Source organism: Crassostrea angulata, chromosome 1, assembly GCF_025612915.1.
Source record: "Crassostrea angulata isolate pt1a10 chromosome 1, ASM2561291v2, whole genome shotgun sequence".
Lineage (NCBI taxonomy): Eukaryota > Metazoa > Mollusca > Bivalvia > Ostreida > Ostreidae > Magallana > Magallana angulata.
The window spans coordinates 38,388,121-38,407,095 of NC_069111.1; the positions used below are offsets into that span (position 1 = coordinate 38,388,121).

General features: G+C 32.4%; 2 protein-coding genes across 2 annotated transcripts; one reads left to right on the top strand and one right to left on the bottom strand.

Annotated features, from left to right (window-relative positions):
* Positions 1 to 2,755: 2,755 nt before the first annotated feature.
* Positions 2,756 to 5,075, bottom strand: LOC128175657 (D(2) dopamine receptor A-like). The gene has a single exon (XM_052841490.1). It carries the CDS (start codon positions 4,926 to 4,928, stop codon positions 3,504 to 3,506), a length of 1,425 nt encoding a protein of 474 aa, XP_052697450.1. The 5' UTR covers positions 4,929 to 5,075; the 3' UTR covers positions 2,756 to 3,503.
* An 11,071-nt stretch (positions 5,076 to 16,146) lies between these two features.
* On the top strand, positions 16,147 to 18,840 carry LOC128167250 (neuronal acetylcholine receptor subunit alpha-6-like). The gene has a single exon (XM_052832855.1). The coding sequence runs from the start codon at positions 16,711 to 16,713 to the stop codon at positions 17,935 to 17,937; it is 1,227 nt and encodes a 408-aa protein (XP_052688815.1). The 5' UTR covers positions 16,147 to 16,710; the 3' UTR covers positions 17,938 to 18,840.
* Positions 18,841 to 18,975: the final 135 nt, after the last annotated feature.

Genomic DNA, 18,975 nt, shown 5'->3' on the forward strand with positions numbered 1-18,975 from the left:
TTGTGAGCCCTGTATCTTGCTTAAAACTCATCGACGGGCACCCAAATTTCATTTGTTCATTAGAAATGCATTCATAAAGCATTGTACATAATAAAAACAGAAAAATAAAATTTGACCAAAATCGTGACCATGCCCCTTTAATTCACGATAGAAAAAAAAATAACGCAAAGCAAAGCTTTAATCAGCATAAACAGTCGATAGATGTAAAGAAAAGCATGACACTAGTTTAGTTTACATACCTAAGAAATGTGAGCTCTGTAATTCGCTTATAACTTTAAAACTGTATTGAAATTTTGGCTGACTATAACAAATACCTTAATCAAGCATTGTAAACATTTAGAATTGAAAAGTACAATTTGAAGGAAAAATCACTATTGTGCCACTTTAACCTCCTGCCACCTCTCGAAGTCTTCGGGGTTACTACCTTTTCCGTTACATTAAGAGCTCAATAAAAAACAGAAAATCTTTGATAATAAAAATGTCTGTTGGCATGGCATTTGCTCTGTTGGCAAGTTCAATGCATTATTGCATCATCTTAAATGTGGCATCAGTTCACACCACCACAGTCACTGGAATAATTTGTTATCACTTTAATCTTTTTTATATATGATATAATTTTGAAGGGGGCAAATTTTGTGTGGGTTGGGGTTATGACAGAAACGACGCACTAACCATTTTTATCGTGCATGTACATGTGCGCTTCATATTTTAAAACAGTTAAAGCATGGTTGTTTGGTATATAGAGTTAGAGTGCAATGGGTTCACAAGCATATCATTATGTGATTATAATTTCTGGCCTTCAGTTATCAATGTTCTTTCAAAACGTCTGTTTAATGTCAGATTATCTATCCAATATTGTTTACATAAATTGAACAATAATCTAGAAAATCAATAATCTAAAAACAATAGTCTAGATTTCAATTACCTGACAAATACTAACGCGTAACATAGGACAAGACTATCAGATTTGCTTTTTATTAACCATTTATTGAGTGAAAAAAGAAATATCTGAAAGACGATCATGTCATCACAATTATATATAGTCAATCTTGTATTTTTTTTCTATTCATTTTGATCGAGGCACCTTTTCATGAATACAGAATACAACTATAAGATTTACTTATTCCAATGTTCACAAGTATCGGTTACCAAATTAATGGCCATTTAAAAGGTGAAAATATAATATTAAATTCATCTTTTAGTCCTAGAGTTATATAACGCAATGGAAAACAAATTGAATATCATAATTAGTATTGTATACAAAGCAATTAGTGTTTCGACAGAAAGGAACAAAAACATATATGACTAAAATCACAAAATATGTTTTACAAAATATAAGTGCAGAATTTTGACATTATATTCCAATGATCAACTTCTCAATTGTACCAGGAATTTACCTAAATTATTAAATTTTTATTTATTATTTCCACTAAGTGCCTCACTATCTATAACCCATAGGTTTATTGCATGATATTAACAATTACTATATCTCATAATTCGTCGTAAAATTGTCATTTCAAAAAAAGATGAACTCGTCCCCTATATTATTTTGAGAACCCAAAACAAAGACCACAGACTTTTCAATACAGTATTAATTGTGCTTTTTTTTAGGCTTCAACGTGTGAAGAAGTTCTAAATTTTTAATATATATTCCCTATTATTATTAATAAGTGTATTGAGATAAGATTGAATACATAAATGTCTATTAAATGTTGATATATAACACTTTATGGAACTTGAACAGGAAGACATTAGACATCTCTTGTAATTTTCAAATTGATTAGTACTCAGAATATCAAATCATTTTAAGTTAATTTGTTTATACTTACTATTTTTTTTACGAAAAATAAAGTGTGACTTTTCATTACTTGGTGCTTTAAGAAAACCCATTATTTTCACAAGTTAAGAGCATATAATTTATGTACATATGTGTCAAATATAAAATAGTGGAAATCCATTCTTCTATATTTGATTCATATGTACATATTCTTCTTTCTTACACTTGTGAAAATAAAAAGTGTTCATAAAGTACCAACTAATAAAAATACGCACTTTATTTTTTTGTAAAAAAAAATGTTTATTTTTTTTTCTTTAAAGTGAGCATTGGATATTTCAAAAGGTACTTTATGACATTGTTCTGCAACGTGTTTTTGTTTTTAAAAAAAAATAGAATTCATTAAAGTTAAATAACATACCAAGCTGCTTTAATGCATTTGCATTGTACATATGTTGCTTATTCAGTAACCCTTATATACTGTAATTATCCTGCATTGTTAATGAATGGGTTATCTTTCATGATGCAAACTGAATACAGCTGTGAACAGATTTTGCACACTACAGAATCGCTTCCAGTTCTACTTTGGAATATTGGCTAGGAATTGGTCCGTTGTACGAAGTAGATGAGCGTTTTGCATTTACATAATATCTAGATCTTTTAAGGTTAACGAGGAGAAAATTCCATACATTTATTTCAATGTCACTGACATTATTTAAAAAAAAGGTGGTAAACGGCTGTTTTCTCTTTTATAGCAAAATCTCATTTCGGGGCAATATTTCATTTATCAGAGTATCGATACTTCTTCCTTTTTCCCCATAAAGTTTCAAATTACAGTCAGTCATTACTATGATGCACCTTAAAAACGAAACATAACAGTCAATAAAATCTAAGAATGTTCAATTCCTTTATCAAATTAAAGCGAACGTTTTAAGAACGTTCTAACAACGCATCGCCAGAGAGAGAGAGAGAGAGAGAGAGAGAGAGAGAGAGAGAGAGAGAGAGATGCTGCTACATGTACAATGGTGTTATACTTCTCTTTGAAAGTTCAAAAATTAGTTAATTAATGATAAGCATCCCTTTATATTCTTTTCAAATTTTGATTATTACTAAGTATATACACTTCAAAGGATCTACTGTAAAAATAGATAAAATATTAACGCCAACATTATCAGTGAATATATTAACCTTAGCGTAGGCAAAATTTTATTACAACCTTCTAAAAGCTATAAATTATTGATAATCATTTATTGTATTTGTATGTATAGCTGTCTTTACACAATGGAAGGATAATATTAAAGTCTGAGTCGTATGGTGTGAAAGCGTTTAGACTTATAATAAATAGATACATTTTCTGGAATATAAAGAATTATGGAATGAAATTTTTATATACTGTAGACTTTTATAAATGCTAATATATAAGGATGTACAAAATACCTTCAATGCTAGGCACACTTATGGTTAAGAAATATGTTTTAAAATCGAGAGGTTACTGACTTTAACATTTTGTAAATGAACAATACAATATATAAATTGAAAAAAGCTATTCATTTAAAATATTTGTTTATAAAAAAGTCACATGATTTAACCGGTATACAAAACAAAATTAACATATACAAGTCACAATATAAGCAATGAATATATATATTTACAAGAAATTGTTAATAAAATATACGGCGTCTAATGACATATATGACTGTCATATCTTACAAGGAACATTTCACTAATTTCACGTAGCTGACTTCAGAGATTTCTCTTGTTCCGTCTTCCAAAACGAACGATATAGAGAAAAAACCTCTTCCCGAAATTTTACATCAAAGAAAAAATAAAATATGGGATTGGCCATATTATTGATATTGTACAACCGGAAAGCAATCAAATAGAAAGTAAGTTGCGATGACGTCATATTGTTTTCGTAATCAGGATTTGTGATATAAACAATAACTATGATGACATATGGAAAGAAACTTGCAATAAACAGCAATGTGATCGCCACGAGAACTTTCGTAATCTTCTTTTCCTTTCTCTCAACAGGAAACATTTTCTTCAGATTTTTCAGGTCGAATTCTCTCGGGTTTTTTACACCACATGTATCAGGAACAATTTCCGGTTGAGTGACTTTTCTATTAACGTTTTCTGCCAACTGGTTCGTTTCTTTTTGACCATCATTATTGTGTTGGTTTATCCCGTTTACATTTCTCGATCCAAGCTTTTGATCTCTGACGTTACTAACATCTGCTTGTTTCTTTTCGATATCAACTGTTTTTGTTTCACTTTTAAAAAAGTTTTTCTTTGGAATTCTCTTGAACAAACTTTTACTGATATCATCTTGTTGTCGTGTATTGGGATCGGGTAATTCTTCGCAGCTGTGAGATAGACGAGAAACATGTTTAGGCTGTGAGGAAAATTTATGTTTAAAGAGGTCAGAAGATGAACAGAAAGAACGATTTAGTTTCACTGAATCGCAATGATTTTTATCAAGTCTTGCTCTTATCCTACGCTCGTGTCTCTTTAGGCTATAACCAATAATAGCGTATATAACAGAGAGAGAAATCATGCAGACTATGATGAGGAGAGTTAGGAAGCCAGCGTACGCGTATCCAAAGAGAGGACGATCCTTCATGTGATCACCCCATGTGCATTCCTTCCCCGTTTGTACTTCATTAAGTTCAATTGTTTTCGTACCATATATATAGAGTACTGGGAGAGACACCACAACTGTCGAAATAATAACAATTACGACATATTTCTTGGCTCGTATTTCAGTCATCTGAATTCCATAAGGCTTGCAGATTTTTCGGTAGCGTTCTGAAGCTATAAGCACTAATGTGAAAGCACATGACAACGCTACACAAAAATTCACAAACCGGAATATCTTGCAGGACATGGTATCACTGTAACTATAAGGCAGGGACTCGTCCACGATTTCAAATGGCATTGACACACAACATCCAATCAAATCTATGACAGCCAGTGACAACACGAAACACCGGTAAGTTGTCTTTTTAAAACGCGCATAATACAGAAACAACACATGGCAATTTCCTATTATACCAAGAATGGCAATCACTCCAATAAAGACTCGAACCGGGATTCTGGTTATCAAAGCCTCTGAAGTAAGTTCATCAATAGTTTTGTTCGATTCGGAATTCATTGTACTTGAATGCTGCAGAAATTAGACTGAATCAAGGTGCACACCTCATGGTAGGTTGGAAACGCAATGAGTGCGGTTAATGTCGATTTTACAGCGAGCTATTATGTAGTTGGCAGTCGATATACACAGCGTGAGTCTGTAAAGCGAAATGTCTGTAGAGAAAGTTAACTCTTGGAACAGAGATATTTTCATATTTTGAGGAAATAACATTTATTAACATACAAAGAGTAGAAATTGTACAAATTTTCAATTATTTTAAAAAGATTTGCTCATTGTGTTATTATCGCCTTTTTTTTTTTGGTGTCCCTGGAATTCCAACGATAGTAACTTAATGATTGTTAACAATTGTCATGAAAACTTCCACAGAGAAATGGGTTAATTATCGGTTAGCGAGGGCTCGTAGTACATCAGTTCTCAGAGGAAGACGGTGAGTGGTTTGTAACTCTTGTTAAAAAAAGGAAAAATTCTGTAGTTCAGATATTGTAAACATTTCCATTTTTTTTTTCAAATCATCTCAGTTAAGAGAACAAAATTGATCGAAAGTAAACTTAAAAGTATCAGACAGCGGCAGATTGAGACATTATAGATACTTCAAAGTGTAATAACTTTTTAAAATGCATATTATAGTCAAATATTGTACGATTTGTAAATACAAGTATTAAACAGGAGATACCTCGTTGAATATGATGTACATTTATCAGCATCGATATCGCAAATTGTCCCTTATATAACATTACGTCAGTAGATGTTTATAATACGTCCCTGGTCCCATACAACCGCTATCATGTAAGTAAAACTTTTATATCGTTGATACTGAACATTTGAAAAAGTTAGCAGTCGATATACACAGCGAGAGTCTGTAGAACGAATTGTCATTAGAGAAAGTTAACTTGTGAAGCAGGTTTTTAACAAATAAAAAGAGATACAAATTCAAAATACAAAGAAATACGTAAAATTCAATAAAAACCGAATAAAATCATTTTCTAATCAAATACTATAGTAATGAAAGCTCGATCACTAGATCAGATTTATTGTCATAAGATTAGAGAGTTCAGTTCTCTTCATTCTAAAGATCGAATACCAGGGCATGTATTATTCACCTTTATCCTGAACTATAACTGTGCTTCATCCTTCGTAATGAATTGTGCAATGGTGAACAAAAGTCCATTAGAGTAAATGATTCATGCATCTTGTGTCAATCTTTGAATGCAAACATCAGACATCAGCTTCTTGCATATCCGACGCTTCGGCGATAGAGATACAAAAGTATCCATTACAAAATGTTATAACGAATATAACAATTGCATCATTGTCCATTTTAAAACATCAGACCCAAAAATCGTGTATATATTTTTTACTTTTCGTCCGCGTTAAATTAAAAAAAAAAAACCTTGTGAAACTATCGAAGTCATTAACATGTTTTCTGATATTCTATTATGTAATTATATGTCATTTTTTGAAATTCATTTCTTGAAGACCGCGCCAATCCTCTCCACAATACCATCATTGTGTTATGGTTAGTGCAAAACAAGGGACAAGGATCTATGCAGACAAGCATGCTTGTATAACTCAATTTAATCTACATGTTAAAAAAGCAGATTTCAAAAGAAATCTTCTTATGTCATGAGTCTATTAAGCACCCACTTGCTAGCACGTACAAGAATGTTCTTGTAGTGTGTATCGAACGTTGTTTTTTATTCATTCCCTTTTTGTTTCGTTTTCTAATACCTATGTGTTAACATTGTAAGCTTGGTGATTAAGATCCAATTAGTAGCACATGCATTAATTTCTCTGACAGCGTGTATCCTACAATCTTTTGATGGGGCTTTTTTTTTAGTTTGAGTATCGCCTCCAGAAAATACGACTTGGCTGATTGATGTAAGCAGCTGAATCATGGAAACATACCAGAGGCCATCTGAAGTGTCAAAATAACTAAATATCGATCTGTTGAGGGTTTTTTTGCCCTTAAGAAAACATTTATCTCTCTTTTTTAAAATGATTGAACATTACGCGTCAAATTATGGTTATTTGATAGGGATCGAATTTCTGAATGAAAAAGAGGATAATTTTTTTTGCAAAGTGCGATTTTCTTTTTTACACAAGAGCATGTCAAGGCGAGGTATGCCGAGATATATTTGAATTTTCCTGTACATCTAGGAAAGTGTAAACAATCCATTCTTGTTAAAACTCTGGGGAGCTCTATTTCGAGTGAAGGGTAATAAATTTGCCCTTATCCTACTATGTTAACAGTCGATGCAATCAGAGCTGAATGAAGCTCTCAGCATGCTCTCCACTGAAATATTATTTGATGAATTATCTATGTGGGAGGTCAAGTAAAGGAAACGTGGAGAAATTAAAAGTTTTGTGTATCTATTTATCTAGCTTTCATTTTCTAAGTTTCTTTGGCAAAATATCAATGTTAAACTACTGTAATTAAAAGAACAAAAAAAAACCTTCAACACTGCGTCATCGAGTACTAGACTAGTATCAGTTGCAGTACGAAAAATGTATTAAAACATTTTCAAAATATCTAAACCATAGCGACATTAACGATACAAAAGAAAGAATTTTAAAATTGTGTCTTATATCCGGCATTACAGTATGATAAAGTGTATTGTTGACACCGTTTTCCTGTACTTCCATTCAGGAACCTTACCTTTGCTGATCATTTCGATGGTGGTGTACTGGTGGTTTTTCTCCAACTTTCTTAATGCCGGATATTTGGGATATATCGCCAAGAGAGGCGTAAATGTTGACAACAGATACCACTTCAACCACATCACCGATTTGTTCACTTTATAACATTACAGAATGAAATAATTTTCTGAAACAATTTTGTTAATGTCTTGACAAAATATTTAGAGAATACGTCATTTGTTACCTTTTTCATTACCTTTTTCGTCAGAGCATAATTAACATACACATCCTTCAGCAACACTGAACTCGTTCACTGGAAGAGATAGTCTCTGTAAACGGATCATCATCACCTGAGGAAATACATAACTATAATTGTTGTCTGAGATACATTTTATATGATTAATGAAAAATGTAAAATGTAGCATTTCAGTGAAGAAAAATATATATTCTGAACTATATAGGGTTCCTGTCGACAACCAAAGAAAATAACAGACTGCAAGAAATGACGTCAAACTAAAATTCCCATTCGTACTATTTCTTCTACCGAATGTACTGATGTACATCAACAATACCGCTAAAATACATGTAGTTACATTTATTTTATACCTATTTTTGATTTATTAAATTTTGTAAAGGTAAATAAAAATAATAGAATACTTTTTTTATGATACATTCATTTAAAAAGCATTTGTAACTGGCAATGTCACACCTTTTTCGTGATCAACAGAACACTACAAAAGATATAAAGCTGAACTTTATATAAAAATTTATGTGTGTCTATCTTTTTTATGAATGTTATTTTTTCTCTGATGCTGATGGATTTGCGTACCTTGTTGTCATAATTATGTTAAAGACATTTCAATGGTTAAATCATACTTTGGTTGTAAAATATCAAGGTTATCACGTTCTTAAACTGTACGACTCACTGTCACTATGGCCTTTGACCTTTATTGTTTCATTCTCTTGAGGGTTCTAGTTGCTGTTAGATTTTATTATAGCCGTTTGATCCAATCTAATGAATTAACTTTTTAGACTTGGAAAAACAGTCCGACTTTTTTTCCCCATACTTTTGGCATTCGTGAAGATATTAAAGTTCTGATTATTGTATAATTTATATCGCCATTGATAGCAGAACTTAAAAAGGGTAAATGCATTATGGATGGTCCACAATATATACAAAGAATTGAAAAGAATAACTCGGGCACATGGATAAGATTGCTGGTGTGTTGGTGTTGTTCTGCCTGAGAACAATTTAAAGCAACTGCAAATAGAATATTGGGTTAAACAAGTTGGGAATCATGCTCTTGAAACCGGGAATTCATTGTAGTTCACATTAAATATTAATGTTTTACAAGCTTTAAAATATTTCATTACATTGATTGCTCTTTGTCCTAATTTGCAGATTGACTTTACTTTTTGCGTTAGTTATACATTAATCATGACTGAATAAAATTTATTTGCTTATCAATCAAAACCAGACAATACAGTTTTAACTGAATCAAGTCTCAAATATTAATTTCAAAATATCTTTTCTGGTATTATAATAACGAAGGCAATATCTCTCTAGTTTGAGCTTTCAGCATTTTTCCGTTTAGGGAAATTTTATTCATTAACCCTACTTTCCAATCTTTTGGGATTTCCTGTGCTGAAAATATTATTTAGGATCCACACAGTAGGTTAAACAAATCAATAGATTTTTCATTGTCAGCGTGAGGATTAAGCTATGGTACTGTAAATACCCGCAAGTTGTTTGTTTTTAAGTTCGACTGACCGCTGAATACAACTGCTTTCCTATTTGGTTCACAATCATATTCCATTACGTCTCTAACTTCTTCGTGTTTGTCAGCAGTTTGTGTCGATATCAGCTTGGTCAGTGGTTCTTGAAAGTGATCTGCGAGAAATGTATAATTAAATGTTTTTTTTAAAGATGTTTTAGCGTCACATTTTGTTAAAAATTTCACTTCATTAATTCATTCATTCACTAGAACTAGACTAACGAATACTTCTCTCTAATTTATTCATCCATTGCCCAAAATTACATAAAACAAACATTTTTAAAAAATCAGTCTTGTATTATATATGTAGAGGGTCTGATTTTTTTAAAATTTGTTTTAGGTAATTTTGGGTTATGAAGGTATAAATTAGATTAGAAATAAGTCATAAAAGAATAATTTAATAATGAAATAATAATAAAGTCCCGGGGGTATCTAATCTTGGGGGGGGGGGGGGGGGTCGGGTGGATGGGGGGGGGGGGTCGATCCTGTCCTCAAGCGCCTGTGACAGCTTTGGGACCTTTTAATTTCTGAGTTGAAGAAAAATTCCTAAATATTTTGTTGGAATGCAGTGGCGTAGCTACATTGAAACAATTTTAGCATGTGCGTACAATTTTTTTTCTGAATCTATTTAAAAAAAAAAAACAGAGATATATTTTCAGTGCAAATCACGACAAAATTTTGCATTTGTGCCAGAACTTTCCTGAAGCATCCCGAACTTCTTGTTCTTATACATGTAGTCGCACGGAGCATCTGTCGATATTAATGTGGATTTTAGTACATTAATTATAATTGAAATACTTTCACTGGTTTGGAATTTTCCTTCACAATATCTAACCAAAAAACACGTTTTAAAAATTATTGGAAAGGTAAAAAAATAAAATACCTAGTGGGATTCAAACACATGATTTACAGGTCCGTAATAAGCCCTCCAACCCACTGTGCTACGCTGTAAAATGAAAATAATGGGGGGAAACCATTTTAAAAATTATATATATTTTTTTTTATTTCGATAAATGATATGACACAAATTGATGGTGTCCCATACCACCTTACATGTAAATAATGAATTTTCCAATTATCAAATTAAATCTATTCAGTTAACAAATTTTTCAAAAGAGCAGTCCTCATGCAATTCACCTCACTTTAAATCTGCCAGTACCAGAATAACATGCTTCCAGATTTACTTTTTGCGTACTGCGTCATCAAAAAGTGGTGTACAGAGCCACCTTAATTGTTGTCATAATCAGAAGTAAAACATCTATTTTGACTCATCGTGTCAATTGAATGATGGCAAAGGGTTTTAAATATCGAGATTACATGAATTTCCAGAGGTTCCCAACAGTTAAACTTGAGATCTTGTGATAATTCTCGTAAGAGATTGATGAAAAGTTATCGTGACGTGGACGTGAAGTTTATTTGCACACAACAAATTTCTAAAATGCGTCAATACCGATATCTTTTTTGATGGGTTAGAAACTGCCTTTGGTTATAAAGCATTAATACAATGTAACTAATATAAATGCTATGTGAAACATCAAAATCTTAGTTTAGTGTAGTATTTTAACATGAATTGATTCTAAGTATCATTTTGAATACTTGGTTTAAAATCATGAAAGGTGAACTTTGTAAGACATGGAATGTTCACATTGTTATAAAGCATCCTTTTGTTGTTTTTTATCATTATGAAATTTTGGTAGATTAATTAGAATGAAAAGTTTCTGCAAACACAACGGAATTTGATAATAAATCATTTAAGAATATCATATTTCCTGTATTTGATGACAATGCCCATTATTGATTAGTAGTTAGAGCCATCTAAAGGTTAAATCATTTTCCATCAAGTATTAGCTGTGACACAATACAAGCTCTCATTTCTGACTCAGTTCATTCATTAATATTTCACAATATCAAGCGACTTTCTCGGGCAGAGTTTGGAAAAACACATCGAATGTATTAACAATACCGGATGTTAGAATTTTACACAACATAATAATAACATTATAAGTCATTTGATCATTTTCCAACCCAGATCTTGTCAGAAATCGTTGCATGGAGAAATTGAAGAACGTTCAGATTACTAATTTTAATCATTTTTTTTTTGTCTTCAGGAACAAATAATAAAGAACTCCACTATTCGACAACCGGACCACTGTGGTGCCTTCACTTGTAGAGTATATTTACATGTGCATTTATTGTGTCATTTTAAATCAGAATGCATTGCATATGTTCGAAAAGAGGATTTGCAATTTTAAAGCAAGTGTCAAGATTCGATTATCTTTTGAAGGAAAGAATTGAAATTGTTTAATGAACAGTTGAACACCTTTTACAAAACTGGAAAATTCCCTATGCATTAACACAACATCAAATGTATAAATTGCCACAACTATAAGCAATTCAGACTAGCAAGTTTTTTTTTTATTTATTATACATGACTAGTACATCAGTGTCTAATCACCCACCGATACAATGTAAAACATTATATATTTGTATCGTTAAAAATATACATATACAATGAAAGTTTATATAACTTTTATCGTAAAAATTGTATAGATTTTTTTTTATATAAACCTTGTCTCAAGCAAAAGGTACTTTTCGTAGCTAGTGGTATATTACTCAAAGGTCCATAACTCATTATAAACATTCAACATTGATTACAAAATTGATACACTTCTCACTTTTTTATCTAAGTGAATTTTCAGACTAAAGTTCTAGCGGTCTTTGTTACCCTAAACTGTTCATCATTCATGTTAAAATTGTAATTTTAAAATTTGAAAATAAATATTTCCAGCCACTTTACAAAGACACGATTGCCGTATATAACGTGATGAAATAGCACTCTCTTTCATTAGATATAAATTTGTCTACGAAATATAATAATTAGTTATTTTTAGTGATTGCTAATGACAAAACCACAAAAATATTTTCTCAAGTTCTCTGCTGATTGTGACAGAGTTTGTGTTCTCGGGGATATATGATTATTGGGGGGAGCTTTTCACTGTTCATGATAAAATGCGAGTGATGGCCCATTGACCATATATATTTAGAGAACAATACGATCAAAGATCAGAGAGAGAGAGAGAGAGAGAGAGAGAGAGAGAGAGAGAGAGAGAGAGAGAGAGAGGACCAAAGTAATATCCAGAAATGATATAATATTTTACTACAAACATAAAGGTTCTTTCATCTGCAAACTGATATAAGAACAAACTGGAATAAGAGATAGCAACTCTAGAATATCTTTAAACTAAAAAATTTTTATGATTATTTTGATCTAAGTCTTATTTTTTCATACTAAACTCAATTTGTAAAATTGAAATTGGGGTTAAAAATGGGTCCGTCTACGTTCGTCAACGTTTTATAGCCTCGGAGCATGAATTGATATTATATGCAAGGACTTACGTCATATTGTAAAAGTAGCTACTTGCGTCGTAGCCGTATACTGGTTCATTTTTACTCAAATAAGCTATGATGTTCACTGCCCTGTAATTAATTTCTTAATCATTTTATGCCTCCCCACTCCTACCTATTCTATCAAATGCAATTTACAATCATATCAGTCTTCATGTATTGGCAGCATTAATTGATTTTGAAATATTCCCCACTGAATTAATCACAATCCTTTTCAAACTTTTTTCTATAAACCCCTTTAAACCCCTTTTCGTAATTGCTGATGAGCATGTTTTTCAATTAAAACTCTATTGTGACTTTAATGGGAATGATCACAATATTTAGATAGGCACCCATTCAACTTTAGAATATTGCTAAATTAAAGGATGTTTATCAAGGAATCACAATAATGTGTGGAAAACTTTTTGAGTTCGAACTCATTTGATATACCGATACCACTCTGATACAAACAGTAAATTACACAGTTTCGACTTTAGATATTCAGTTTAAGTTTACCTGACCCGAATGAGATTTTTACATCGTTTGACGTCTGTCGTCGTTGATGTTCTCAGACTATTGATAAGAAATGATCTATAATATAAGTTTATCGTTAGAAATTAATGAAAGTAAGTTAGATAAGTATTAATTTGCAAATCATAAGGTATGGATTTTTTAAAATTTTCAAACGTTATAGTTTTTTCGGATGGAGAAGACATTGTTACTGTTTTTTGCATTGACAGCTATAGTTAATGCTAAATGTCTTGTCACATACAAAATATAAAAAAGAACATGAAAACATAGTTGTTGGTTTTTTTTTTCATTTTTATTCGTGCAATTTAAGAATTTCAAATCTGTTGAAATATAGAATCGTACGCAAACCATAAGGATTAAATCTTAATAACAGACAGCATTTAAAGAAAAACAAAATAGAAATAAGTAAAAACTCGCGTTTCCGCGACCCGATAGCTATCATATACATATCTGGGACAAGCATATAGTCAAGGGGGGATCCTTCCAAAGTTTATCTGTTTACGTCTTATCACGAGAAAATTTTAAATGAATAAATTAGATACATGTAGTTTGATAATTTTGTTATTCCTAGTATAACAATAAACGGAATTTAGACGGGTAATTATTAAAGAACAATCTGTTCAAACGAATTTTAAACTCGAGGAAGATCGTATGCCTATATTACTTAAAATTCAAAATTCACTGAAACGATTTGTCTGTTTACATTGTAAAGCCAGATGGGAATCTGGGGTATGAATGTTGTTGTTTTATAAAACTAATGTCACGAAATTGATTGTAAGCCCATCAAATCTAATATTGTTGCACTTAAGTGCACAGACAAAATATCAGAATCTGCAGATGGGTGCATCACAAATAATATGTTGAACCTTTAGTCGATATTCAAGGATTCAAGAGAGTTCGATAGGCTTCATTTATGAGAGAGAGAGAGAGAGAGAGAGAGAGAGAGAGAGAGAGAGAGATGCTGGTTGTATAATCGCTTCTTTCGAAATGGTTCACTTATCGTGTGACTTCAGTATTGCAACAACGAAACATTAAACTCTTTTGTCTATTCTGAGAAAACGGTTTCCAAGCCTCGTCAGTGTGTTTTACCATTGCGACTAGGGAGTAAAACTGCATGCGTCTTTTTCAAAGAAATAGTAAACAGTAATATGCAGCAAAACATGCTAATAACAAATTGCCAGGGACGGGCGATTCAACTTCTTTGTAAGCGTAATGTGTCATATCCGTCAAGTTCACCACAAGTAAAGAAGTCTCGGGGAATGAAAATCACTTTGCTGCATGTAAGCGTTTATTCCATGTGAGCGTGTTTTACTGTACCATATGTTTTGTTGCATTACGAGTATATAGTACGGTATTCTATACGAAAAGGCCCAAGTCATTGGTCTATTCTTATTAACGTTTTTTACAGGTAAATATTACGCGTATACTTATCATGAGAACGGATTAAGATTCCGTTGGTAGCTGTATAGTTAGTTAGCCTACCGATAAAGAGAATATGAATTTTTATTAGAAATACATGGGGAAGAAAGTCCAAGAGTGTAAGAAAAAGATACGAACGATTCAGTCCGTCTCGAAAGACTTCAAATTGTTTTTCTACAGAGATAAAAGCCCAGTTACCAAATTAAAGGATTGAATATGTCATGGGTAGTGGAGTGGGTGTATGCAGACCATGCACGTGGAGGTTGTTAAAATATTCTTTTCCTTCCTTTTAACAATAATATGTCAGAGTAAAATAAAAGTTAACAATTACAAATTATACTGCTTCATTTTCATGAACTAGATTAATTGATATTTTTTCGCATCTATTCTCGGTCAATTACTGTCTTAATTAAGAACTACGACTACTAAGTATTAATTTCCTAATCACTGTTCCTAATTTGATCAGCATCAGTAATTAGAGAACCGTTTAATTTAGATCAGATAAAGTTCCCTTTGATGCGGTTTTTTTTTATTCTTCAATTCAATTCAATTCAATTTATTTTCACTCAAACCGTCAACATGACGGTACATGAGGTACACATATATATATATAAATATTTACAAATGTATGTATAGAGTCAGAGGTACATGTACAGTACAAATTAGAGAGAAAAAAAAATATGAGAAAAAAGTACAAATGTTCAAGGAGGACAGACTGATTCAAAAATTTCATTTATAAATAAACAGAGTTTTTTTGAGTTTTTTAAGTTTTAAAGTAGACAATAACTCACAAAATTTAAAAGTGTTTGGTCTTACACAAAATCTAGGTTCCAAGTATTTTTGTCTAATACATGAAAGAGCATTACATTCTAATATAAAGTGCATTTCATCGGCTATTTGATTTTTATTACATAATGTGCAACATCTTTCATTAAGAGGAATGCCTAACCATCTACCAGTTTCTACAGGAATTCTTTCAATACAAAATATTTTTGCGATTAATCAATATCAGTGCTCGAATAATGTTTACTTAAAAAACATAATGTGAACTAGAAATCTATTGGTAAAATCCAATATTTCAATAAAGTTGTTGTCTTTTAATTAATTTTATTTACTGACTTTTATCCTCCCATAAAGAAACTATGTGCATCATTTATGAGATCGTGGCTAAAATGCATATATGCTACATATACATGTTCAGCAGTAAGCTTTAGAAAAAGCAAACTTTAACCGCGTTTTTTCGAATGTTGTCTTCGAAACAATCAAGATCCCAGAACAAATTTTCTTTGTATTTTTTTTAACGTAGTACAAGTAAGAATGTGAAGGGTCTTTCGACGAGAAGTCCAAACAAGGCATTTCAATCAACATCATGCACTTGATAGATTGACGCACAAGTCTGAGCATTAATATTTAACCGCGCCTACAGTGGGATTTTAAGAACAATATAAGCCTGTCAATTAATAGCATAATTGGTAGAGTTCGCAGTTTTGGCCAGATACCCGATACTTGCACAAAGTAATGGTCGCTTGATTGACTGCCTCTGTTAGTTCAGATGTTAACAAAGATATAGTTCATAATGTAATACCTGTGCGTTAATAGTTTGATTTGCTTCTTTGGAAATCATTTAATTGCAACACTGTTTTAGAAAGTCACGACTGATCTTCAATAAACGCATGCGCAATGATGGATTTTGCACCTTAGATTCATATGCTTTGAAGACTTCTCTTGGGAAACAACCGGCAATAGGAACGGCCCTCCGTATACTACAACAGTTGATTAATACCTGAATACCTGCTCTGGTCAAACGTGTAATACCTTTAATTCTTGTGTAGTCCGAAAGAGTGTGAAAAATTCAATAGATAAATAAAGAGTTCGCGTCTTCGAAGCACAAAAGAAAATTAAGAAGATGGCAATACTTGCGATTTAAAACCAACCAAAAAAGATTAATCTGCTCGAAGGAGTTCAAACCAGACAGCTATTCATGCATACAGGTGAACCTACAACAAAATAGGTTAAATGACACTCAATTGGGAAAAATGATGAGGATTCACTGCTTCGTTCTGTGGCTGATGTATCTAGATGGTTATTTCTCTGCTAATCTCACAGACGTAGAAAACTTGTACAGTACTTTATTAACAAACTATAACAAAGACGTACGACCACTGACAACGACGAACGCGCCTGTTTACGTGAATGGTACGTTTAACCTTGTAGGGCTCAAGGAATTCGACGAAGTAAACGGCAAGTTTTCATTGATCGGCTTCTTTACTTTTACGTGGATTGATTCACGATTGTCTTGGGATCCGAGTTCGCACAATTCTATTTTCACTATTGAGCTGCCGGAAACAAAAGTATGGGTTCCAAATTTGATGATTGGGAATCCGTATGACAAAATTGGAACTTTAGGTAAAGGAATATTACCTGTCACATACGTCTACAATGGATTGGCTTATTGGTCACCAGGTGACGTCATATCAAGCGGATGTGAGGTAGATGTGACGTATTACCCCTTTGATACGCAAAATTGCATTGTGATGTTTATGTGTTGGGGTTACACTCCAGAAGCAGTCATTACAACTGCTCAAACTCCTGAAATTCAGACGGCTTATTTTTCTGAACATGGAACCTGGGACATAATCGAAAAAGAGTTGAAGTCCCATTTAGACTCCACTATGTCCTACATTAGCGTTGATATAAAAATGAAAAGACGCCCAGCCTTTGCTGTTATCAACATTGTCCTTCCGATGGTTTTCATGGTGATTTTGAATTTATTAGTTTTCATCTTACCAGTGGATAGCGGCGAAAGGGTGTCTTATTCCATCACTGTGCTCCTTGCCATAGCGGTGTTTCTAACTCTGGTTGGTGACAATTTGCCGAAAACATCCACACCGACAGCGCTGTTGTCTTATTTCCTTCTCGGGGATCTGATTCTGAGCTCTGTGATTTGCTTGATTGTGATTTTAGGCTTGACGTTCCACCATAGGGATGACTCTGAAAGTCCCGTACCAAATCGTGTCGCAAGAGCAGTGAAATTTTGTTGTTATCGAAAAGTTTGTCGTTTCAAGAACAAAACAGCCGTAGAGGCCTTTAACGAAAACGCAGGAAAGAAATCAAAGATTCCAGATGATGACGATGACGACGACGACGACATAGTTGTGACGTGGAAAATGGTGTCCAAGTGTTTTGATAAATTCATGTTGATGTTTTCCCTTTTGGCCATTACCATACAAACGGTGTTGTTTTTTGTAATGACTATGCAATAGAAATTTATGATAATGAAAGTATGAATTGCATTGATATCTTGTTGCTCAAAGCAATCAATCATATATAATAATCATTCTAATCTCATCATCCTACCCTGATAATTAAATACTTGCAGTTTTTCATGGCAATTGGTAGTATTCTTCATAACAACAAATTGTTTTAAAAACCATAGAAACAAACTGTATCGTTTTAAAGTTTTAAAAACTTCTTTGTGGAATGAATTCGAAAATTAACGTTGATCATTGTGTGTTTGGTTTCCAACAGTTCCACGCACGAATTGAACGAGAACACTGGATCCCATATCAGCAACCCAATGTCATAGAAATTTTATTTAGTCGAGTATGTGCGGTTGAAGTCTTTCAAACCGCTCAATATCATTAACAGTGTTACATGTATGTAGTTTTCTGTTTTGCAAGTGTTTACTCACAAACGTAAAGAAGACGTTCCGGGAAATTAGTCCAAAAGACAAACATTATAATCTCATCAAAGTTGTGATAAATATTTGTTCGATTGAGCAAAGGAAAGCCGCATATGCTGCTGCGATCAGTTTCACTCTCACGCTGTCACGTGACGCTACAAAGCCGAAGTTATTTTAATTGATATCTTGTATTCGTTTACTCGCCTTGCATTGCAGACTCTAGGCTACTTTCAATCCATTAGAAATAATGTGTACTTAATTGTATTTATTTTACCAGTAGTTTTTTTTTTCAATTTCTTAAGAAGAAATCTATAGTTCTCAAACTGAGTTAGAAACTTAACTAATTACCCTTCATTTGTATATGGCATTTGTAACATTGTTTCAAGTACATGTATCTGCTTCAGACAGGATAAATAAAGAGACATCAAATGTTTTATGTTGCATAAATACAGATCATTAATGTGCAAACTGCATATATATATATATATATATATATATATATATATATATATATATATATATATATATATATATATATATATATATATATATATATATTGGTTCATGGTAGAGGCTGCTTTACCTTACTTTAGGTCCACAAAATTAAAGACACACAGTG